The sequence below is a fragment of the Danio rerio genome, chromosome 14, assembly GCF_052040795.2.
Source record: "Danio rerio strain M-AB ecotype USA chromosome 14, GRCz13ab, whole genome shotgun sequence".
In the NCBI taxonomy this organism is placed as follows: domain Eukaryota; kingdom Metazoa; phylum Chordata; class Actinopteri; order Cypriniformes; family Danionidae; genus Danio; species Danio rerio.
Window position 1 is genome coordinate 3571966 of NC_141034.1, and position 18885 is coordinate 3590850.

Sequence of the window (18885 nt, forward strand, 5' to 3'; positions counted from 1 at the left end):
CCTTCCCGCTGCAACCCATCACAGGAAAACATCCATACACTCTCATTCAGACACATACATCACGGTGAATTTAGCTTAGCCAGTTCACCTATACCACATGTTTTTGGACTTGTGGGTGAAACCGGAGCACCCGGAAGAAACTTACACGAACACAGAGAACATGCAAACTCCACACAGAAACGCCAATTGACCATTCATTTAGTTGCTCAAGCGTTAATCGAGATAAAAAGTCGTTCACTCACACGCGCCCGTCAGGATTAGCAGGCTAGCACAGAAGCTCTATTGAATATACTGGGGTAAAATAAATGTTCATATTTTAAAGACATGGTGGTGAAAAATGTAGTTTAATGCAGTGCTTCTTGCACATTCGGAGACCCACTTTATATCGGATATCACTCAGCCAGTGGAGATCGCTGATTTGTAAAGAAAACAGAGCTTAAACGTGCAGATTTTGTAACTGAATACAATTCACCAGAAGTGTTTGACCTAGGTTACTGACAAATTAAAAGTCCTTTCGCATACTTCTGCATATACTCTATTTTGAGAGGAGCACATGATATAATTGATCGCAGCTTGTTTATGTGTATATGTGTGTGTATATATATATATATATATATATATATATATATATATATATATATATATATATATACACATATATATATATATATATATATATACACACAGTTGAAGTCAGAACTATTCGCCCCCTTCGAACTTTTATTTTCTTTTTAAAATATTTTCAAAATGATGTTTAACAGAGCAAGGAAATTTTCACTGTATGTCTGATAATATTTTTACTTCTGGAGAAAGTCTTATTTGTTTTATTTCGGCTAGAATAAAAGCAGTGTTTAATTTTTTAAACACCATTTTAGGGACAAAATGATTAGCCCCTTTAAGCTATATTTTTTTCTAGATAATCTACTAAACAAACCACTGTTATACAATACTTACCTAATTACCCTAGCCTGCCTAGTTAGCCTAATTAACCTAGTTAAGCCTTTAAATGTCACTTTAAGCTGTATAGAAGTGTCTTAAAAATATCTAGTCTAATATTATTTACTGTCATCATGGCAAAGATAAAATAAATCAGTTATTAGAGATGAGTTATTTAAACTATTATGTTTAGAAATGTGTTGAAAAATCTGCTCTCCGTTAAACATAAATTGGAGAAAAAATAAACAAGCAGTGTAATAATTCAGGGGAGCTAATACTTCTGACTTCAACTGTATATTTCCTCAGATTGTGTATTAATTTTATATGCATTTCATGAAAAGTCTCCACTGCTAATTCCAAAATATCATTGTTTAAACCTTTCCTATTATGAATATTTAACTTCTTACTGTGTCAAATTTAGGGTTGGGTACCGAAACCCAGTGCCATTATGGTACCGGTACCTTTGGAACAGGTATGCACCGGACCGAATCAGCATATGAATTTCGGTGCCTAATTCCGGTTCCACTGGTGCTGCGTCAGGAACGTAAAGCAGGTTGCACACCAGAAGCACCATTCGGCGATGCATTTCAGAATTCGCAAGTCGGCTGTGACTTCTGACTTCAACTGTATTTGCATGCGTTAACTAAAAGTAGAAAAATGACTCCATTCAATTAGGAGAAAATGATACACTCGACTTTACGCCACATCGGCAGCCCAGATGTGAATTAATTTCTATTAATTAAATTCAACAGCCACCAATGACTTATTACATTTCATATCAAACTCACGCCAGTATCTTGTGGTAGTCGACTCGATTCTCCAACCCCAGAAAGGTCTGGATTTTGTCCAGGACTGAAGCAGGATCGGTTTTCAGCGTCTGACCGTCCACAACCAGAATCTGTGATGATGAAACAGATTAAATGCGATCTAGAAAGATGTGCTCATAAAAACACACGGTCCCACTTTATTTTAAGTGTCCCTAACTACTATGTACTTACATTAATAAATAAATACAATGTACTTACTGTGTTTATAATGTATTTGAGAACACTTGTGGTGCTTTTGAGTTGGGATAGAGGTTGGGTTATGGATAGGTTTGGTGGTTTGGGTAGATTTAAGTGTGGGTTAAGGTGTAAGGGATTGTCAACAGTGTATTTACAAATGTAGTTACAAAAGTTAATTACAGATGTAATTACATACATGTATTTAATCAAGCATAAGTACACAGTAAATACATGTATTTACACAATAAGTACATTTTAACAAACTATTAATTCCTATGTAAGTACATATTAGTTAAGGCCACTTAATATAAAGTGGGACCAAACACACACACACACACACACACACACACACACACACACACACACACACACACACACACACACACACCTGGCTGTGGTGGAAGTGCTGGATCCAGCGTGTCAAGTGTTTGCTGTAAAAGCCTGGAAGCAGACTTCGCTTCTGCAGGGTTTGCAGCCTCACTGGTGCATTGTGGGATGCAGTGATGACGTCATGGAAAGAGTATTTCAGAGCCACAGGGTCACCATGAGCTCTCTGATGCTGCAGTGGGCGGTAAATGTAAACAATTAATACATCATTTTTAAATATTAAAAGAATAGAGCACTTTCATTTCACAGTTTTTATTTAAATGCTTATTTTTTGACATTGAGGAAGGCTGCTCGATTTTGGGAAAAATCAAAATCATGATTATTTTGGTCATAATTATAATCACGATTATTCAAAACGATTACTGTTAAAGTCAAAACAGTATTTTAACAGTATTTCCTCTAATATTTTTTTTCTTCTGGAGAAAGGCTTTTTTTATTTTTATTTTGGCTGGAATAAAAGCAGGTTTAAATATTTTGAAACCCATTTTAAAGTCTATATTATTAGCCCCCTTAAGCACTATATTTTTTGATTGTCTGCAGAAGAAACTACTGTTATACAATGACCTGCCTAATTACACTAATTAAGCCTTTAAATCGCTCTTTGAATCTAAATGCATGTATTTTGAAAAATCAAGTCAAATATTATGTGATGTCATCATGACAAAGATAAAATAAATCAGTTATTAGAAATGAGTTATTAAAACTATTATGTTCAGAAATCTTCTTTCCATGAAACAGAAATTGGGGAGGAAAAGGGTTGCTAATATTCAGGAGGGCTAATTTTAGCTGTGCCTTTACTGTATGAGCATTATGTTACGTCCGACAGATTGCACTATTATGTTTTTCGTTTTCTTTTTCATTCTTTTGTAACCTATTTTAACACATTTTAAATTGTTTTTATCTGTTTTTAATCAATTGTCTGCATTTTATGTCCTAAACTTGTCTTGCTTATTTATGAATAAATACAATAGAATAAAAATATAAAACAAACTGTGCTTTAAGCATCTTCACTGTAAGAAAAGCATTTTAGCTACAAAAGTCCTTCAGTCAAGAGCAGAGAGGCAGATTCTCCATTTGCTGTTTGATTAATATTCATAAAAACAGGCAGCAGCAGGATTATCACATATATAAAATCGAAATCGGATTTTCGATTAAATGCACATCCCTACATTGAGGTATAATTACTGTGGTAAAAGCATGGTAAATGAGTTGTTCTTGTGCATGTGGCTGTACCTGGTACCAGGCGTAGGCTCTGTCCACAGGATCACTCAACACCGTGATGATTTTAGCTCTGGGCAGCAGCGCCGCGGCCCGAAGCGCAGCTACGTCTGAATCGAAATAATTGGCACTCTTTTCAAAATAATACTCCGAGCTGCTGTTTGACGGAAGGGGGAAATACTCCATATACCTGCAGGAGAGAGAAAAATATTGAGAAATATTTACGGATGGGTGCTGAGTGCGATGTTTACGGCTCTAAAACACTCACCAGTCGATGCCGCGCTGATAGTTGTAGCCACTGAAGAACTGGATCTCCTCAAAGGTCTCCTTACTGGGGTAATTACTGGTCAGGTCTGGATGCATGCCTAGAAATAAATAAAGAGCCGTCGTTCCTGAAACACACAGAGGAAATGAGAGGAACATGGGGATAATATGTTTATTTTAATATACACTTGAAGTCAAAATTAATAGTAATCCGTCGATTTTTTTTTTTTTTTTTTTTTTCAAATATTACCCAAATGATGTTTTACAGAGCCAGGAATTTTCCACAGTATTTCCTATAATATTTTTTCTTCTGGAGAAAGTCTTATTTGTTTTATTTCAGACTATTTCACAAACTGTAAAGATGAAATTGGTACTCTGCTTCACTGTATGTGGGATTGTGGAGAGCTGCAGTTGTTTTGGAAGGAGGTGCTTGGTGTGGTCTGTGAAATTGTTGGTGAATGTGTTCCTTTGTTACCAAAACTTTGTTTATTACATATATATCCTGAAAATTTGTCAGTGAATGCAAACAAAAATATATATATATAGATTTCAGCTTTATACAAGCTAAACGTGTTATAGCTTTGGTATGGAAAAACACCCAAAGACCTGTTCTTGCACAATGGATAAAGGAAATGTCTAATAATCTTGCTCTTGAAAAATTAACATACGTGATCAGAGGTAAAGCAGAGACTTTTAAAAAAGTGTGGTCCCCTTTCAGTTGCTTTATAAATGGATAGAAAAAAAAGGATGTCTCTGGAAAGATGACTGTTATTTAAAATTTAATGTAATAGTTTTTTTATTTTTATTTTATTTATTTTGTTATTGTTTATATATATATATATATATATATATATATATATATATATATATATATATATATATATATATATATATATATATATATATATGTGTGTATATATATATATATATATATATATATATATATATATACACATAATTTTTTAAATATGTTTTTTTATTTTATTTTATAATTTATTTTTGTATTTTTTTAAAGTATTGTATATTATTTTATGTTATAATTTATTTTAAATGTTATTTTAATTTAACAAATGTTGGGGTGGGAAAGTAGACTCTGAAATATCATAAGTTAACATTCTGTACTGTACTGTATGTTGGGTTTTGTATTATAATTAAAATCAATAAAAACAAAGTTGAAAAAAGCAGTTGTAATATTTAAAAATATTTTGAGGTCAATATTATTAGCCCCCTTAAGCAATATGTTTTTTTTATTGATTGTCTACAGAAAAACCATCGTTATACAATAACCTAAATACTAGGCTCAAACGAAATCTGTGTGCGCCGAAATCTGCAGATTTTTAGCCCGTCGTTGAGTCTGTATTTACTTGTGCAAATGTGTGTAAATTTATATTTATTGACTTATTATGTTTGTTTAAATTAATTTCACTAATATTATTATGATATAATATTAGTAATATTAAAATGTTAATATAATTTATGTACAGTACAGTTTGTAAAGTAATATTTTGTCTTTTAGTGGCGATATTATACAAGAGACTTGCTTTGTTTACCAAATAAGTGGATCTAATTGGATTTGCATTGTAAACATTAAATAAAAGTTAAAAAGTTATTACTTTTTATTTCATATATGTTTAATAAGTTTTTAGTTATAATACTCCTAAAATCATTCCGCATTAATCCACAGACTTTTTACAAAACTCTTAGCAGAAATAGCAAAAAATGATTCTGTCTGGGCCTACTAATTACTCTAACTTGCCTAATTAACCTAGTTAAACCTTTAAATGTAAGCTGGATACTAGTATTTTAATTTCCCCTAAGTCTTACGCCCAATTCACACAGGGCTTCAGTGTCAACGCTTGACGGAGAGTGTGTCTGAAGTTGGGGTTGATCATCATAGCAGTGTCAGCCAATGAAACAAGTCCACAATCGGCTACTGTCTAAGCTGGTGTATTTGCATAGTGATCTGATTGGCTGATGCTTCCATTGGCGCTTGAAAGTTGAGCAATGCCACTGAAGCAGCGCCGGCGGACCAACATTTCAGTTTGGCAATGCTTGATGTCACCCATTCAAGTGGATGGACATCGTTGACACTGTTGCCCCATGTGAATGGAGCGGTAGTACACAATGTACTTACAGACTTTAAACAAAAGATCAAAACTCATTTTGAGTGTAATGCTAATGGTCTAATCCGATTCAATCATCTATGCTAAGCTAAGCTAAAAGTGCTCAAACTAGATGCAGAGATCGGCTAAATGGATTAAAGTGGATTAAGTGTCTAACTTCAGGAATACGTTGCTTTTTTAGGGTTCATATGAAGAATTCTGATGCAAAATCCTCTACGTGCCATCTGAACTTCTGTTCTGAAATTAGCATTTTTCTCAGGCTCCTATTTCTTGATTTAGTCATTTCATTTTTATGGCAAAGAATATTTATTTTTTCAGTTATTTTCATTGCTTATAACATGACATAACTGTATGTAAACATAAGAAGCTAAGAGAAATGCTCACTGTAGGTTTTTGCATCTGAACTTTATGCACTTTCAAATTTTTCACGAAGTTGCAAATTAATTTCCGTCATTTTGACTTTTTTAGGTTTAATTATTTCAGTCAATAATATTATTATTATCACTCATAGTTATATTACTATGTCCAAACTAAATGGAAAAATGTTGCATCTAGTTTAAATTAAATGTAAGTTTTTCCACTCGTGGAGTTTTGTGTTTGGTGTTAAAACTTACAAAAAATAAAAATAAGTATAAATAATTTAATAAATAAATTCTAAATAGAATATACAAATACATTTTGTGTGCTTAGTTCAGTTTAATCTATAGGGCATCTCCATCTGGCTGTGTGTGTGTAGTATTGAAGGTGTCCATCAGGTGGTGCTGCGGCTCCTCACCAGTTTTCTGAGGGCCGATGAGCAGCAGTTTTGGGAAGCGATCGCAGGTCTTCTCTTTGGACCAGATGTCCCTGTGTCGTTTATCCTCACAAGGGTCCTAAAGATAACATCACACATATCTTCATTTGCGCTTTTCAGAAACCTATGGGTGACATTATGGACACTACATCCATATTTTGTACAGTCTATGGAAACACCACATGATAGAGACACTTGCTTGTCAAAATGTGTAAATGCAACAAAAATACGGGCAAAAAAATGCATGCTTTGTAATGTGCACCCTACTGAAAAATCCAGCTTAAACCAGCCTAGGATGGTTGGTTGGTTTTAGCTGGTCGACCAGCCCGGTTTTAGAGGGGTTTTGGCCACTTCCAGCCTGGTTTTAGCTGGACAGGCTGGGAGATGACCAGCTAAAACCAGCTTTACCAGCCTGGGAGGCCAGCCAAAACCAGCTATGTCTAGCTTAAAACAGGATGGCTGGTTTTAGATGGTTTTAGCTGGTCACTTTCCAGCCTGACCAGCTAAGACCAGACTGGAAATGGCTGGAAACCAGCCTGGAAGTGGCCAAAACCCCTCTAAAACCAGGCTGGTCGACCAGCTAAAACCAGCCAATTATCCTAGGCTGGTTTAAGCTGGATTTTTCAGCAGAACATTTGTTCATTCGACTTTATTTCAACTAAAAAGATAGAGCAGGACATAGAGTAGCTCCTCCCATTTAAAAAACAGCCAATAGCGTATTGTTTTAGTCATAACTCAGCCAGTGAGAGTGGTTGAGCTCAAGCACATTCAATGAAAAGCATTCTGAAACTGTATTGACATAATAAAACCCCGTTTATTACAATCACATGACCTTGCGATTTCGATTCGCGCTCCGAAACCACTGAATCAAAACAAAAGATTCATAAAGCTTCTCCAAGCATCGTTTCCAAAGCAGTCATCACTAGTTTGAATATGCTGAATATTTATGGAAAGCTTCATAATGTCTGGTGTTTGTCCAAGCATGACAGTACACCATTACAACTATCTTCATGAATAAACATTATGTTAAACATATATACAGTTCCAACATTCCATATGCAAATGCAGTCTCAAATACAGCAGCTTCATTGGCTGCTACACTTTAAGACCCAATCAAACCAAACTGCATGTGTTTTGTTTAATGACTTGTGTCCCTAATTGCCTTCCATACTCTCTGTCATGTTGTGTAGATTATGAATGAAGCTGACGCAGACCTGCCAGAGCGGCTCCGTGTCCGATGGAAACATGTGGAAGTATTTCTCGGCGAGCTGCAGAGGGGGAAGAGTCTGCAGTTTCAGATGAGTCCACGTTTGGAGAAAGTCAAGCAGCCGTTTGAAGGTGAACAATCCCAGACGGTCATTTCCATAGTTTGACATGTGCGTCATGAATATGCTGATCTGAGGAACAAGCACACTTTAGACAATCAAACACACTTTAAAGGGCACCTATTCCACTAAAATCACTTTTATAAGGGGTTTAAACACAGATGTGTGGTGACAGTGAGTGGATATAATGGTAAAAATTAATTAAAGGGGTGGTCCACTACGATATCATATTTAAAATTTCAGTTGATGTGTAATGTAGCTGTGTGAACATAAACAACATCTCTGAATGTAAGATGCTCAAAGTTCAATGCAAAGGGAGACATTGGCTTTTAAAGAGTTAGCTTAGCAAAGCAGCGAACAAAGTTATGGGACTACAAAAATAATACATCAATGTTAGTGAGATGCTTCAGGTTACGCGCATTTACCGCACGCAGTACACACACATTTACACTCTACGCAGCGATGGGGCGTGGCCAGAGGCGCTGAAATGTTATAGCAGAGAAAGCTAAAATGGCGTCCAAACGCTGCTATTTTCACAGAACTTCTTCTTTTTCTGTATTTGGGCTGCCAAAAGACACGGCACAAAGACAGAAGTGCTTACAGTTTGACTTTAATTATGTTCCAGAGAATTATAAAAAATATATAGCTAGCATTTGACAAAGGAGAACTTCCAGAATCTCTCCCAGTTCAGTGCTGGATTCGGTTAAAACTTCACCAACAGACTGAGTTAAGTGAGACTGTAAGTATTTTTGTCTGTTGAAATTGATCGACTACATGCACAATGTCTAGCATTAACAATATGTTGTAGCCAGGACGTAAACAAGGATGTAAACAATGCTGTTTGGCACTGCTAACAAATTTAGCTACAAGTCATATTTATTAGTCAAACTGCTGTAAACACAATCTTCAGCAGCGCTGCAGTGTCTCTCTATGCAGCCGCTGTCCCTGCGTTCTGCATGTCAAAATAACTCACAAAAGATATGTGAAGGCTTTATATTAATTATACAAGCTTATTCCAAATGTATACGAAAGACTCTTGTCAGATTTTATTTTAGAGAGCAAGTGTGAGGGTTACCTGTGTGCTCTTCATTTTTCTGTCTGATTCAGGGAGCTAGCCAACCCGGGCTCATTGTGGAAACGTAGCACCGCGGACGTTTCTGCGGACCGCGATTTACGTCCCGGGAGGTACGTATTCGAGCGTTTTTTTGTTTTCGTGGATCCGCGAGAGGCCGCTGTGCGCGCTTTTTCGTGTCTCGGGCGGGCGCCTCTCGGGAGCGTGCGGCGTTCGCGCCGTTCTCACGCGAAAAGCCGCCGGATCGGGAAAAAAAAAAAAAAAAGCAAAAGCCCTCGTCTTCGATTTCGATCGCGTTTTCGGATCCTGCCGCGTTCTCGCCCTCATTTTTCGGATTCCGTTTTTCGTCTCACCTGACTTCCGGAACCTGCTGTTCCCCGGACTCGATCCCGGTCGTCGTCCATCGCGGCCGGCTCCTCCTCCTCCTCCTCGTCCGGGGCCTCCGCTCTGCCGACGCAACGCTGTGAGCTAGGCGGACAAACTGATTGCGTCGGGAAAGCCCTCCACTCAGAGGCGAGCCGTTCGCTCGAAAAAAAAAACCAAACGCTGCCTTTACGTACCTCCGGCCACGTAAATCGCGGTCTCCAGAAACGTCCGCGGGGCTACGTTTCCAGAATGAGCTTGGGTTGGAGCTAGCGCTGCTAACAGCTGCTCTGACTGAACCTGTTTACACAGCGCAAAAGCATGTGCTTGTAGGGGCGTGACGTCGTGATGTGGAGCCAATCTGCGAATCACAGCACATTATGTTAGCTGACCAATCAGAGCCTCTTGAGGGTGGGCCTTTTTAGAGAAACTAGGAAATATGTCGTTTTCATGTTTCATGTTAGTCGAGTAGCCTCAAAATAACCTGATTTTCTACAAGTGAAGCATGAGCACACATTGCTTTGCATCTTATAAACACAGCCAAGTCTTAAAAATACACTCTGAACCAACCCTTTAATTTTATTTATATAATCACACTTGATAAAAACCGTCTGCAGAAACACTTTGATTGACATTTTCCCTTTGTTTGTGTCAACAGAAGGGGAAAGTCCTGCCCACTAGTGACCATCGCTCCCTCATTAGCATGAGACTTTTTTTTAAAAACAAAAGTTTTTAAAAATTCCAGTGTACATGTGAACATGGCCTTGATTGATTTAAACATGCATGAATTGTGTGGAACTCTGCATTTTTTACAGTGTGTGTGCGTGTGTTTGTGTAGAAACTGACAGGGTTGAGCAGGACAGTAAGGAACAGTTCTCCTCCATGGATGAGGTGCTCGAGCTCCTGTGGACCGCCTGGATACTCCTCATGAAAGATAGTGTGAGTGAACAGACCACACGTCTGACGGGGCAGAACCTGACGAAACACACACACACACACACACACACACACACACGCACGCACACACACGCACGCACACACACACACACAATTAGACCTGGACTCACATACACACTCCTGCAGCAACACACATACAGAAACATAGATTGACACACAAACGCAGATACTCATGCACACACACACACACACACACACACACACACACACTCACTCTAATGCCACGGTGGATGAATCCGCGTCTGAATCGCGCGGGTTTGAGGTGTGGATACTCCTCAGTGCTGGTCACTCTAATGTCCCACACACGCTTCCAGGCCTCGTACAGCTGGATGTGGACAGGATACACACCCGAGTGATGAGGAGCCACCGCATAACCCAGATGAGTCGGGATAGAGTGATCCTACAGGACAAAACACATTTCTTAAATTTTGTTTTTGGACAACTTAATTGTTTTTTTCAATCTACTTAAATTAGTAAAAACTAATGTGTTGACTTAATTCCACCATGTTGTCCCAACGCAAAATTCATTATATGTATACAGTATAAAAACAGTGAAAACCCACAGACTGTTCCAATAATTTACAAAAAACAAATGTGTGTGTGTCTGACTTCAGCGAAACGTCTGTTCAGGATCATCTGCTCCGCCAACACACTCTGGTTATGAAAGCGGTGCGGCTGCATGTGACTCCACATATGAGGAAACCACCAGAACTCATCAACATACGTCAGCAGAAGATCATCACCCTGATCCTCCTCATCAGTACCTGAAACACACACACACACACACACACACACACACTATTAGACCTGGACTCACATACACACTCCTGCAGCACCAAGAAAATTTTGGCAGTTTTAAAACCTTGATCGAGGTAAATCTTGAAACCAGTTATCATCCCATGCCAGAAACACAACACAACAGACACACAACAGACACATACACAGACACACAGTGAAACAAACACACACATACAGAGAGAGAGAAACACAGACAGACAGACAGACAGACACACTAACACAAAGTGAGACACACACACACAAAGACAGGCAAATGCACAAACATTCACACAACAACAACAACAACAACAACAATAATAACAATAATAATAATAATAATAATAATAATAATAATAATAATAAAATAATAATAATAATAATACATGATGATAATAATAATAATAATGATGATCATAATAATAATAATAAGAAGACGAAGAAGACGAAGAAGAACAATAATAATAAGAAGAAGAATAATGATAATAATTATAATAATAATAATAATTATTATTATTCCTATTTGTTGAGCAGCAAATCAGTGTATTAGAATGGTTTCTGAAGGAACATGTAAAGCAGGCAGACTGGAGAAATTATGCTTAAAAATTATGCATTGCATAACAAGAATAAACGGTGCAATAAATGATACATAGAAGGAAAATTATTAATTTAAATGGCTAATAATATTTCTCGTTACTATTTTAATGTATGTTTTTTTAATAGACATAAAAAGAAATGTATCAAAATTATCAAAATTTGATGTTGATACTATTTCTCGTTACAATACTAATTGTTTATTTTGACATGGGAAATGAGGATGTATTATAAATATGTATTTTGTATATAAAACACATACATTAATAAAAACAAAATATGCTAAATATATAATATAGCTAAAACGTTTTTGCACAGATATTTAAATGTATGTATAATGTGTATCATATATATATATATATATATATATATATATATATATATATATATATATATATATATATATATATATATATATATATATATATAATATTTGCATAATAAATATACAAAGTACAGACACACATATATAAGTCCAAATAAACGTGATTTATTTTTGTCAAGCACTAATATTAATGTATATTTAATTCAATATTTTATAAAATCTCAAATTAAAATTATATTATAAATTAAAAATCCATTTATAATAAATAACTATTTAATCAAATATACATTCATATTATTTTTTGACGATTATAAAAAGCTGAATTTGTGCCGTTTTTATTAACCTGCATGGAAGAATTTCCCTGAGAAGCCCAGGTTAAAGGTAAAGCCTGGAATCGACCTCCGCAGCTCATTCTGAGTTTCCAGCAATGCCTGAAAACATAAACACATTTTTATTATTCAGATATCTAAACATAATTCATCAACACATGAAATAATAAAATGTTTTTCAAATGAAGACATGCAAAAGTGTCTTTAAAAGAAAGCACTGTTTGATTTCTCTAAACCTCTGAAGATGACTTTGCGCACACCCACACACCCAGATCATTTTATCAGGTGTGTGTGTAAATCAGTGTGTTTTCGTGTGGTTATTTTGTGTTCACCATCAGATGTTTGTTTCTGCACTGTGTGCACTTGCTCTCATCTTCATCACATTCATCTACACACATCAAACACACTATTACAACCACAAACAGCATGTTTATGTGGAAAGTAAATAAAACGACTTCATTAAACTTTTGCGCCACATGAACACACTGTACTGTTTTACTACAGCTTCAGCTTTCATTTAAACTGACTAATAAAAGTGAATTAAAGCTTTGGCTGGAGGGTGTACGTTATTTCCGCTGAAACACACAGGTAGTTCCAATCAGTTTTGATTTCAGTTTGAAATAAATGTGCTCCCCCCATTTCTAGTAACTATGGCAACTGCTATGAGTGACAGCTGCTAGAGTCTTCAGTTCTCTGTAGTGGAAAACACCTGTTCAGCAGCAGCTAAACAAACGACAGAATGATTGAATGACAGAATGAATGACCGATAGAATGAATGAACAAACAAATGATAGAATGAACAAACAATAGAACAAACAACAAAACGACAGAATGAACAAAGAAATGACAGAACAAACGATAGAACGAACAAACAAATGATAGACCGAACAATAAAACAATAGAATGAACAAAAAATAGAGTGAACAAACAAGCAAATAAACAATAGAATAACCAAAAGATAGAATGAGCAATAGCCTGGATGATAGAGCGAACGTACAAACAACAGAACGAACAATATAGCAAACGATAGAACAAACAAAAAAATGAATGCTAGATTGAACAAACAAACAATAGAACGAACAATAAATGATAGAATGAACAAACAACAACGAACGATAGAACAAACAAACAATAGAACGTAAGATAGAACAAACAAACAAACAAAAGAAAAATAGATAGAAAGAATGATAGAACAAACGATAGAATGAACAATAGAACAAACAAACGATAGAACAAGCAAACAAAAAATAGAACAAACGAACGAACAATAGAGCAAACGTTAGAACAAACGAACAATAGAACGAACGAACAAACAACGATAGAATGAACAAACGGCAGAACGAACAAACGGTACAACGAATGATAGGACAAACAAATAATAGAGCAAACGATAGAACAAAAGAACCATAGAATGAATGGGCGATAGAACGAACGAAAGATTGAACGATAAAATGAGCAATAGAATAAACGATAGTTAGAATGATAGAACAAACGAATGATGGGATGGATGGATGGATGGATGGATGGATGGATGGATGGATGGATGGATGGATGGATGGATGGATGGATGGATGGATGGATGGATGGATGGATGGATGGATGGATGGATGGATGGATGGATGGATGGATGGATGGATGGATGGATGGATGGATGGATGGATGGATGGATGGATGGATGGATGGATGGATGGATGGATGGATGGATGGATGGATGGATGGATGGATAGATAGATAGATAGATAGATAGATAGATAGATAGATAGATAGATAGATAGATAGATAAAACGATAGACAGAGAGACTAGATAGATAGATAGATAGATAGATAGATAGATAGATAGATAGATAGATAGATAGATAGATAGATAGATAGATAGATAGATAGATAGATAGATAGATAGATAGATAGATAGATAGATAGATAGATAGATAGATAGATAGATAGATAGATAGATAGATAGATAGATAGATAGATAGATAGATAGATAGATAGATAGATAGATAGATAGATAGATAGATAGATAGATAGATATGCACCTCCACATCGGCGACCTTCATACGAGTCCCTTCCTTTCCTACAAATATATCGTCAATGTCCACCAGGATGAAGCGCTCCAGGGACAGAGACAGTCGTTTAGCGGTCAGAAAGGAGACGGCGTCCACAAACACCAGCTTGTGTATCCAGAAAGAGAGGTTGTGTCCGAATAAGACCCTCTGGATGCCGTCGTGGAGCCCCAGATCCTGGAGCACAGTGGTGTGCAGAGGGGAGTCCGCTGAGAGCGCTTTGGCTAGTACGACCGGCTCATAGCTGGAGTGATTGGACTGAAAGACGGTCCAGTCGTCTCCGGGAAGAGGACCACTGACCTGTTAAACGTATAATATAGAAAACCTATCAAAATTTCACTGGATGGCTATACAATATGGATATAACTTATTAGCCGTCCTAATATTCCCAAAGTGACTTTTAATTGCCCAAAAATATTTTTCCACAGTATTTCCTATTATATTTTTAAAGTCACTGACATTTTTGAGTTATACGAAAAGCTGAAAAAATAAGCCATAGATTGATGTTTTCTTTGTTATTATAGACAATATTAGGCTGAAATACAACTTTTTGAATATCAGGAATCTGAGGAAAAAAAATAACTAACTATTAAATAAATCTACATATAAGTTGTCTAAATGAAGTGATGTGTTTTGATTTATTTACAGAAAGAAATAACAAACTATATTTATGGAAGATGATCTTTGCTTAATATTCGAATAAAATTTTGCCATTCAAAAATTAAATGAACATATTTTGACTAAAACAATGCAACATAAGGCTAATTTCGGTAGTACAGGATCACAAATATAAAGTTATGATTGTTAAGTATAAGTAAGTAAATTATACTAATTGTCAGGTCTAACCAACAATTAATAATGAATGAATAAACAATGAATAAACAAATGAAAGGCTGAACAAACAAATGAACGAATGAACATTTAAATGAACAATAGAATGATAGAACAAACAAACGAACAAGCAAACAATTTTACTAAAAAATAATGAACAGTAAAATGAACAAACTAATGGTAGAACGCATAAATGAACAAACGGTAGAAAAACCGAACAAATAGTAGAACGAAAGGTAGAATGAACAAAAGGTAGAACGAACAAACAAATTAACATTAAATCAAACAAACAAACGTTAGATTAAACGACAGAACAAACGAATGAACAAACAAACAAACAATTTAACTTACTAGCTAACTACCAACAGAACAAGCAAATGGCTGAACAAATTCTAGAATGAACAAACAAAATATTGTTGAAAATAAAATAAAATGTGATAAAATGATGTGTTAAAACATTAACATGATGGATTACACTCTGAAAATAAAGTCTGGCTGCTATTCTGACCTGCTGTGCTCGTGTGATGTGCAGCAGTGGGGATTTGGGGTTGATGCTGCAGTCCTTCAGTCCCAGGTTGGAGCGCAGGAACAGAGGGAAGCCTTTCAGCTGTGCGCTCGACAGACTGTTCTCATTGGCCTAGCCACAGACAGGAAGTGACATCAGACAACATGCTAAAAACGTACAACCTTTACTGGTATTATGGTCATTAGGGAGAAAAAAGTAAATAATAAAACATTAACTAAAACTAAATACTCTGGTTTATAATTAATATCACAAATGCAGTCATGCTATTTACAACAAAATCATTTGTTGTGTATTTACGAATCATGTTTTGAATTTACGTATTGTATTTGTGAAATTACGAATCGTGCGTTGAATTTACGAATTGTATTTTTGTATTTAAGAATCGTGTTTTGAAATTCCGAATTGTATTTGTGTATTTATGAATCGTGTTTTGAATTTACGAATTGGATTTGTGTATTTACGAATTGTGTTTTGAATTTTTTTAATTGTATTTGTGTAATTACGAAGTGTTTTGTATTTACGTATTGCATTTGTGTATTAACGAATCTTGTTTTGAATTTACGAATTGTATTTGTGTAGTTACGAATCATGTTTGGAATTTACGTATTTTATTTGTATAATTACAAATCGTGTTTTGAATTTACAAATTGTATTTGTGGATTGACGAATCATGTTTTGAATTTACGAATTGTGTGTGACTATTTACGAATCCTGTTTTAATTTTTTTGAATTCTATTTGTGTAGTTACGAATCGTTTTTTGAATTTATAAATTGTATTTGTGTAATTACGAATTGTGTTTTAAATTTACAGATTGTATTTATGCATTTACGAATCGTGTTTTGAATTTACGAACTGTGTTTGTGTATTTACGAATCGTGTTTTGAATTTACAAATTGTATTTGTGTAATTAGGAATCATGTTTTGAATTTCCGAATTGTATTTATGCATTTACGAATCGTGTTTTGAATTTACAAACTGTATTTGTGTATTCACGAATTGTGTTTTGAATTCATGAATTGTATTTGTATATTTACAAATCGTGTTTTGAATTCATGAATTGTATTTTTGTTATTATGAATCGTGTATTAAATTTACGAATTGTAATTTTGTAATTACGAATCCTGTTTTGAATTTATGACTTGTATTTGTGTATTTACGAATCGTTTTTTGAAATGAAGAATTGTATTTGGGTATTTGTAAATTGTGTTTTGAAATTAAGAATTGTGTTTGCGTAATTACGATTAATGTTTTGAATATATGAGCTGAATTTATTCACTGTGTTGTGGATGTCTGAACAAATTTTTCAGACTCATATTATTCCTTACCTTAAAGAAGCCGATAATTCCGACTCCAAACTCGATGCAGTATCTGTCCAGCAGCTCCCTGTTCCAGGCGTCCATGTTCACATACTTCAGGATGTTTTCATACACGATAAGAATAAAGCGTCCCCTCCGTCCCTCCATCAAAGTAGGCATGTCCCCTTTCCCCGGCGAAATCTCTGTCCGATAGCGGAACCGAGCCGACTCCAGGATGGCCACAATCTCCTGTCCCAGATGGGAATACTGGCTCTCCACGAACACCAGCACCACCGGATCCGTCCGTGAGCCATCAGAGGAAAAAGTCCCGCCCATAAAGGGGAGGGTTCGAGAAGGGGTCACGTAGAGGTCACCGGCAGCAGCATGTCCTCCTGTGGCTGATGGTTCGAGCTCTCGCTTGACGGCATACAGGAAATATGAGGAGAGGAAAACGCTGAGGACGCAGAGGAGGAAGAGAAAGAGGAAGCTGGTGTGTAGCGGCACCTGGCGAACAAGACGGCGCAGGCGGAAAACGCAGAGCATCACACTAATAAAGTAATAATCAAATGGTTAACGGGAAACGGGAAAACGATTAATCTACATGTTGACGATACAGGAATGTTTCTGTGCATTTATGTGACCATCGCTGAGGCGGAGAGGAGATGAGGCACTCTGAATTTGATTGGACGTCTCTGCTGTCTGTCATCAGACTGGCTCCGCCCTCTTGCTCACTTTGACGGGTCACATGCAGCTGCCAGGGCCGCGGTCTGCAGTGATTGACAGGTAATCATTGCGAAGGTTTCCCAGTGGATATCTGAAATGACACAAATATGAAGAGTCAGGAAAAACTGCTTACATGGAAGAATCAAAATAGTGTTGTGGAATTTGAAGCTATATTTAATTAGGGCTCAACAGTCAATCCAAAAAAAAATTGCTATTTAATTGCAGCTGCAGTCTGTATAATTTTTAAAGTACTGTAAAAATCAATACAATTATAAAATATTATTGGTGTTGGATATTCTTTATTTTACAGTAATTTATATTATATATATTATATTATATTGTGTATTTAACCTACTTATAATAACAGCATAATATAATCAGAAAAAAATTGTTTACAGAATGAAAGAATCAAAAATGAAATATGAAGCTGTTTTTAATTAAGGCTGAACATAACACCAAAATTATGGTTAATCTGTGATTTATTTGCAGCAGCGCAGTGAAGAGTTGTACTGCAAAATAAATACTTTTATTAAATATTATTAGTGTTAGATATTTTTTATTCAACAGTAAATTACAATAATATTATGCATTTAGTCTAATTATAACAGCAAACTATGTTTTTATTATATTTAATACAATTATTATTAATGTATAATAAATTATCTGTTATTATTATAATTACTATTATAATTATTTTATATTATCTTTTGTTTTTAGTAAACTTATATTTAAAATGGTAATCTTTATTGCTTTATAAAAATATATAAATATATATAAAATTACATCAACAACCCATTATTATAATAACAATTATTATTATTATTATTATTATTATTATTATTATTATTATTATCATTATTATTACTACTATCCATTTCATATTAAATTAAAATTATATTACAAGTGTTAATATTTATTTAAAAATTTTTTATACTAGTACCATTAATAATAATGATGATAATAATAATAATAATAATAATAA

General features: G+C 35.3%; 1 protein-coding gene across 4 annotated transcripts in view; it reads right to left on the reverse strand.

Annotated features, from left to right (window-relative positions):
* ndst1a (N-deacetylase/N-sulfotransferase (heparan glucosaminyl) 1a) overlaps window positions 1–18885 on the reverse strand; it is a 45573-nt gene that overhangs the window by 3781 nt on the left and 22907 nt on the right. For all 4 annotated transcript variants that reach the window (XR_015506588.1, XR_015506587.1, XM_087280009.1 and 1 more), the window contains exons 2-14: window positions 17211–17994; window positions 15867–15995; window positions 14501–14827; window positions 12479–12566; window positions 11052–11206; window positions 10657–10842; window positions 10332–10460; window positions 7940–8122; window positions 6708–6804; window positions 3814–3937; window positions 3561–3735; window positions 2329–2499; window positions 1725–1834 (exon numbers count right to left, since the gene is read on the reverse strand). Coding sequence is in view for 2 of the 4 variants with exons in the window: in XM_087280009.1 (XP_087136135.1) it covers window positions 1725–1834; window positions 2329–2499; window positions 3561–3735; window positions 3814–3937; window positions 6708–6804; window positions 7940–8122; window positions 10332–10460; window positions 10657–10842; window positions 11052–11206; window positions 12479–12566; window positions 14501–14827; window positions 15867–15995; window positions 17211–17723 (2387 nt within the window). In the remaining 2 variants the exon portion in view is untranslated. The remainder of the gene's footprint in view (window positions 1–1724; window positions 1835–2328; window positions 2500–3560; window positions 3736–3813; window positions 3938–6707; window positions 6805–7939; window positions 8123–10331; window positions 10461–10656; window positions 10843–11051; window positions 11207–12478; window positions 12567–14500; window positions 14828–15866; window positions 15996–17210; window positions 17995–18885) is intronic.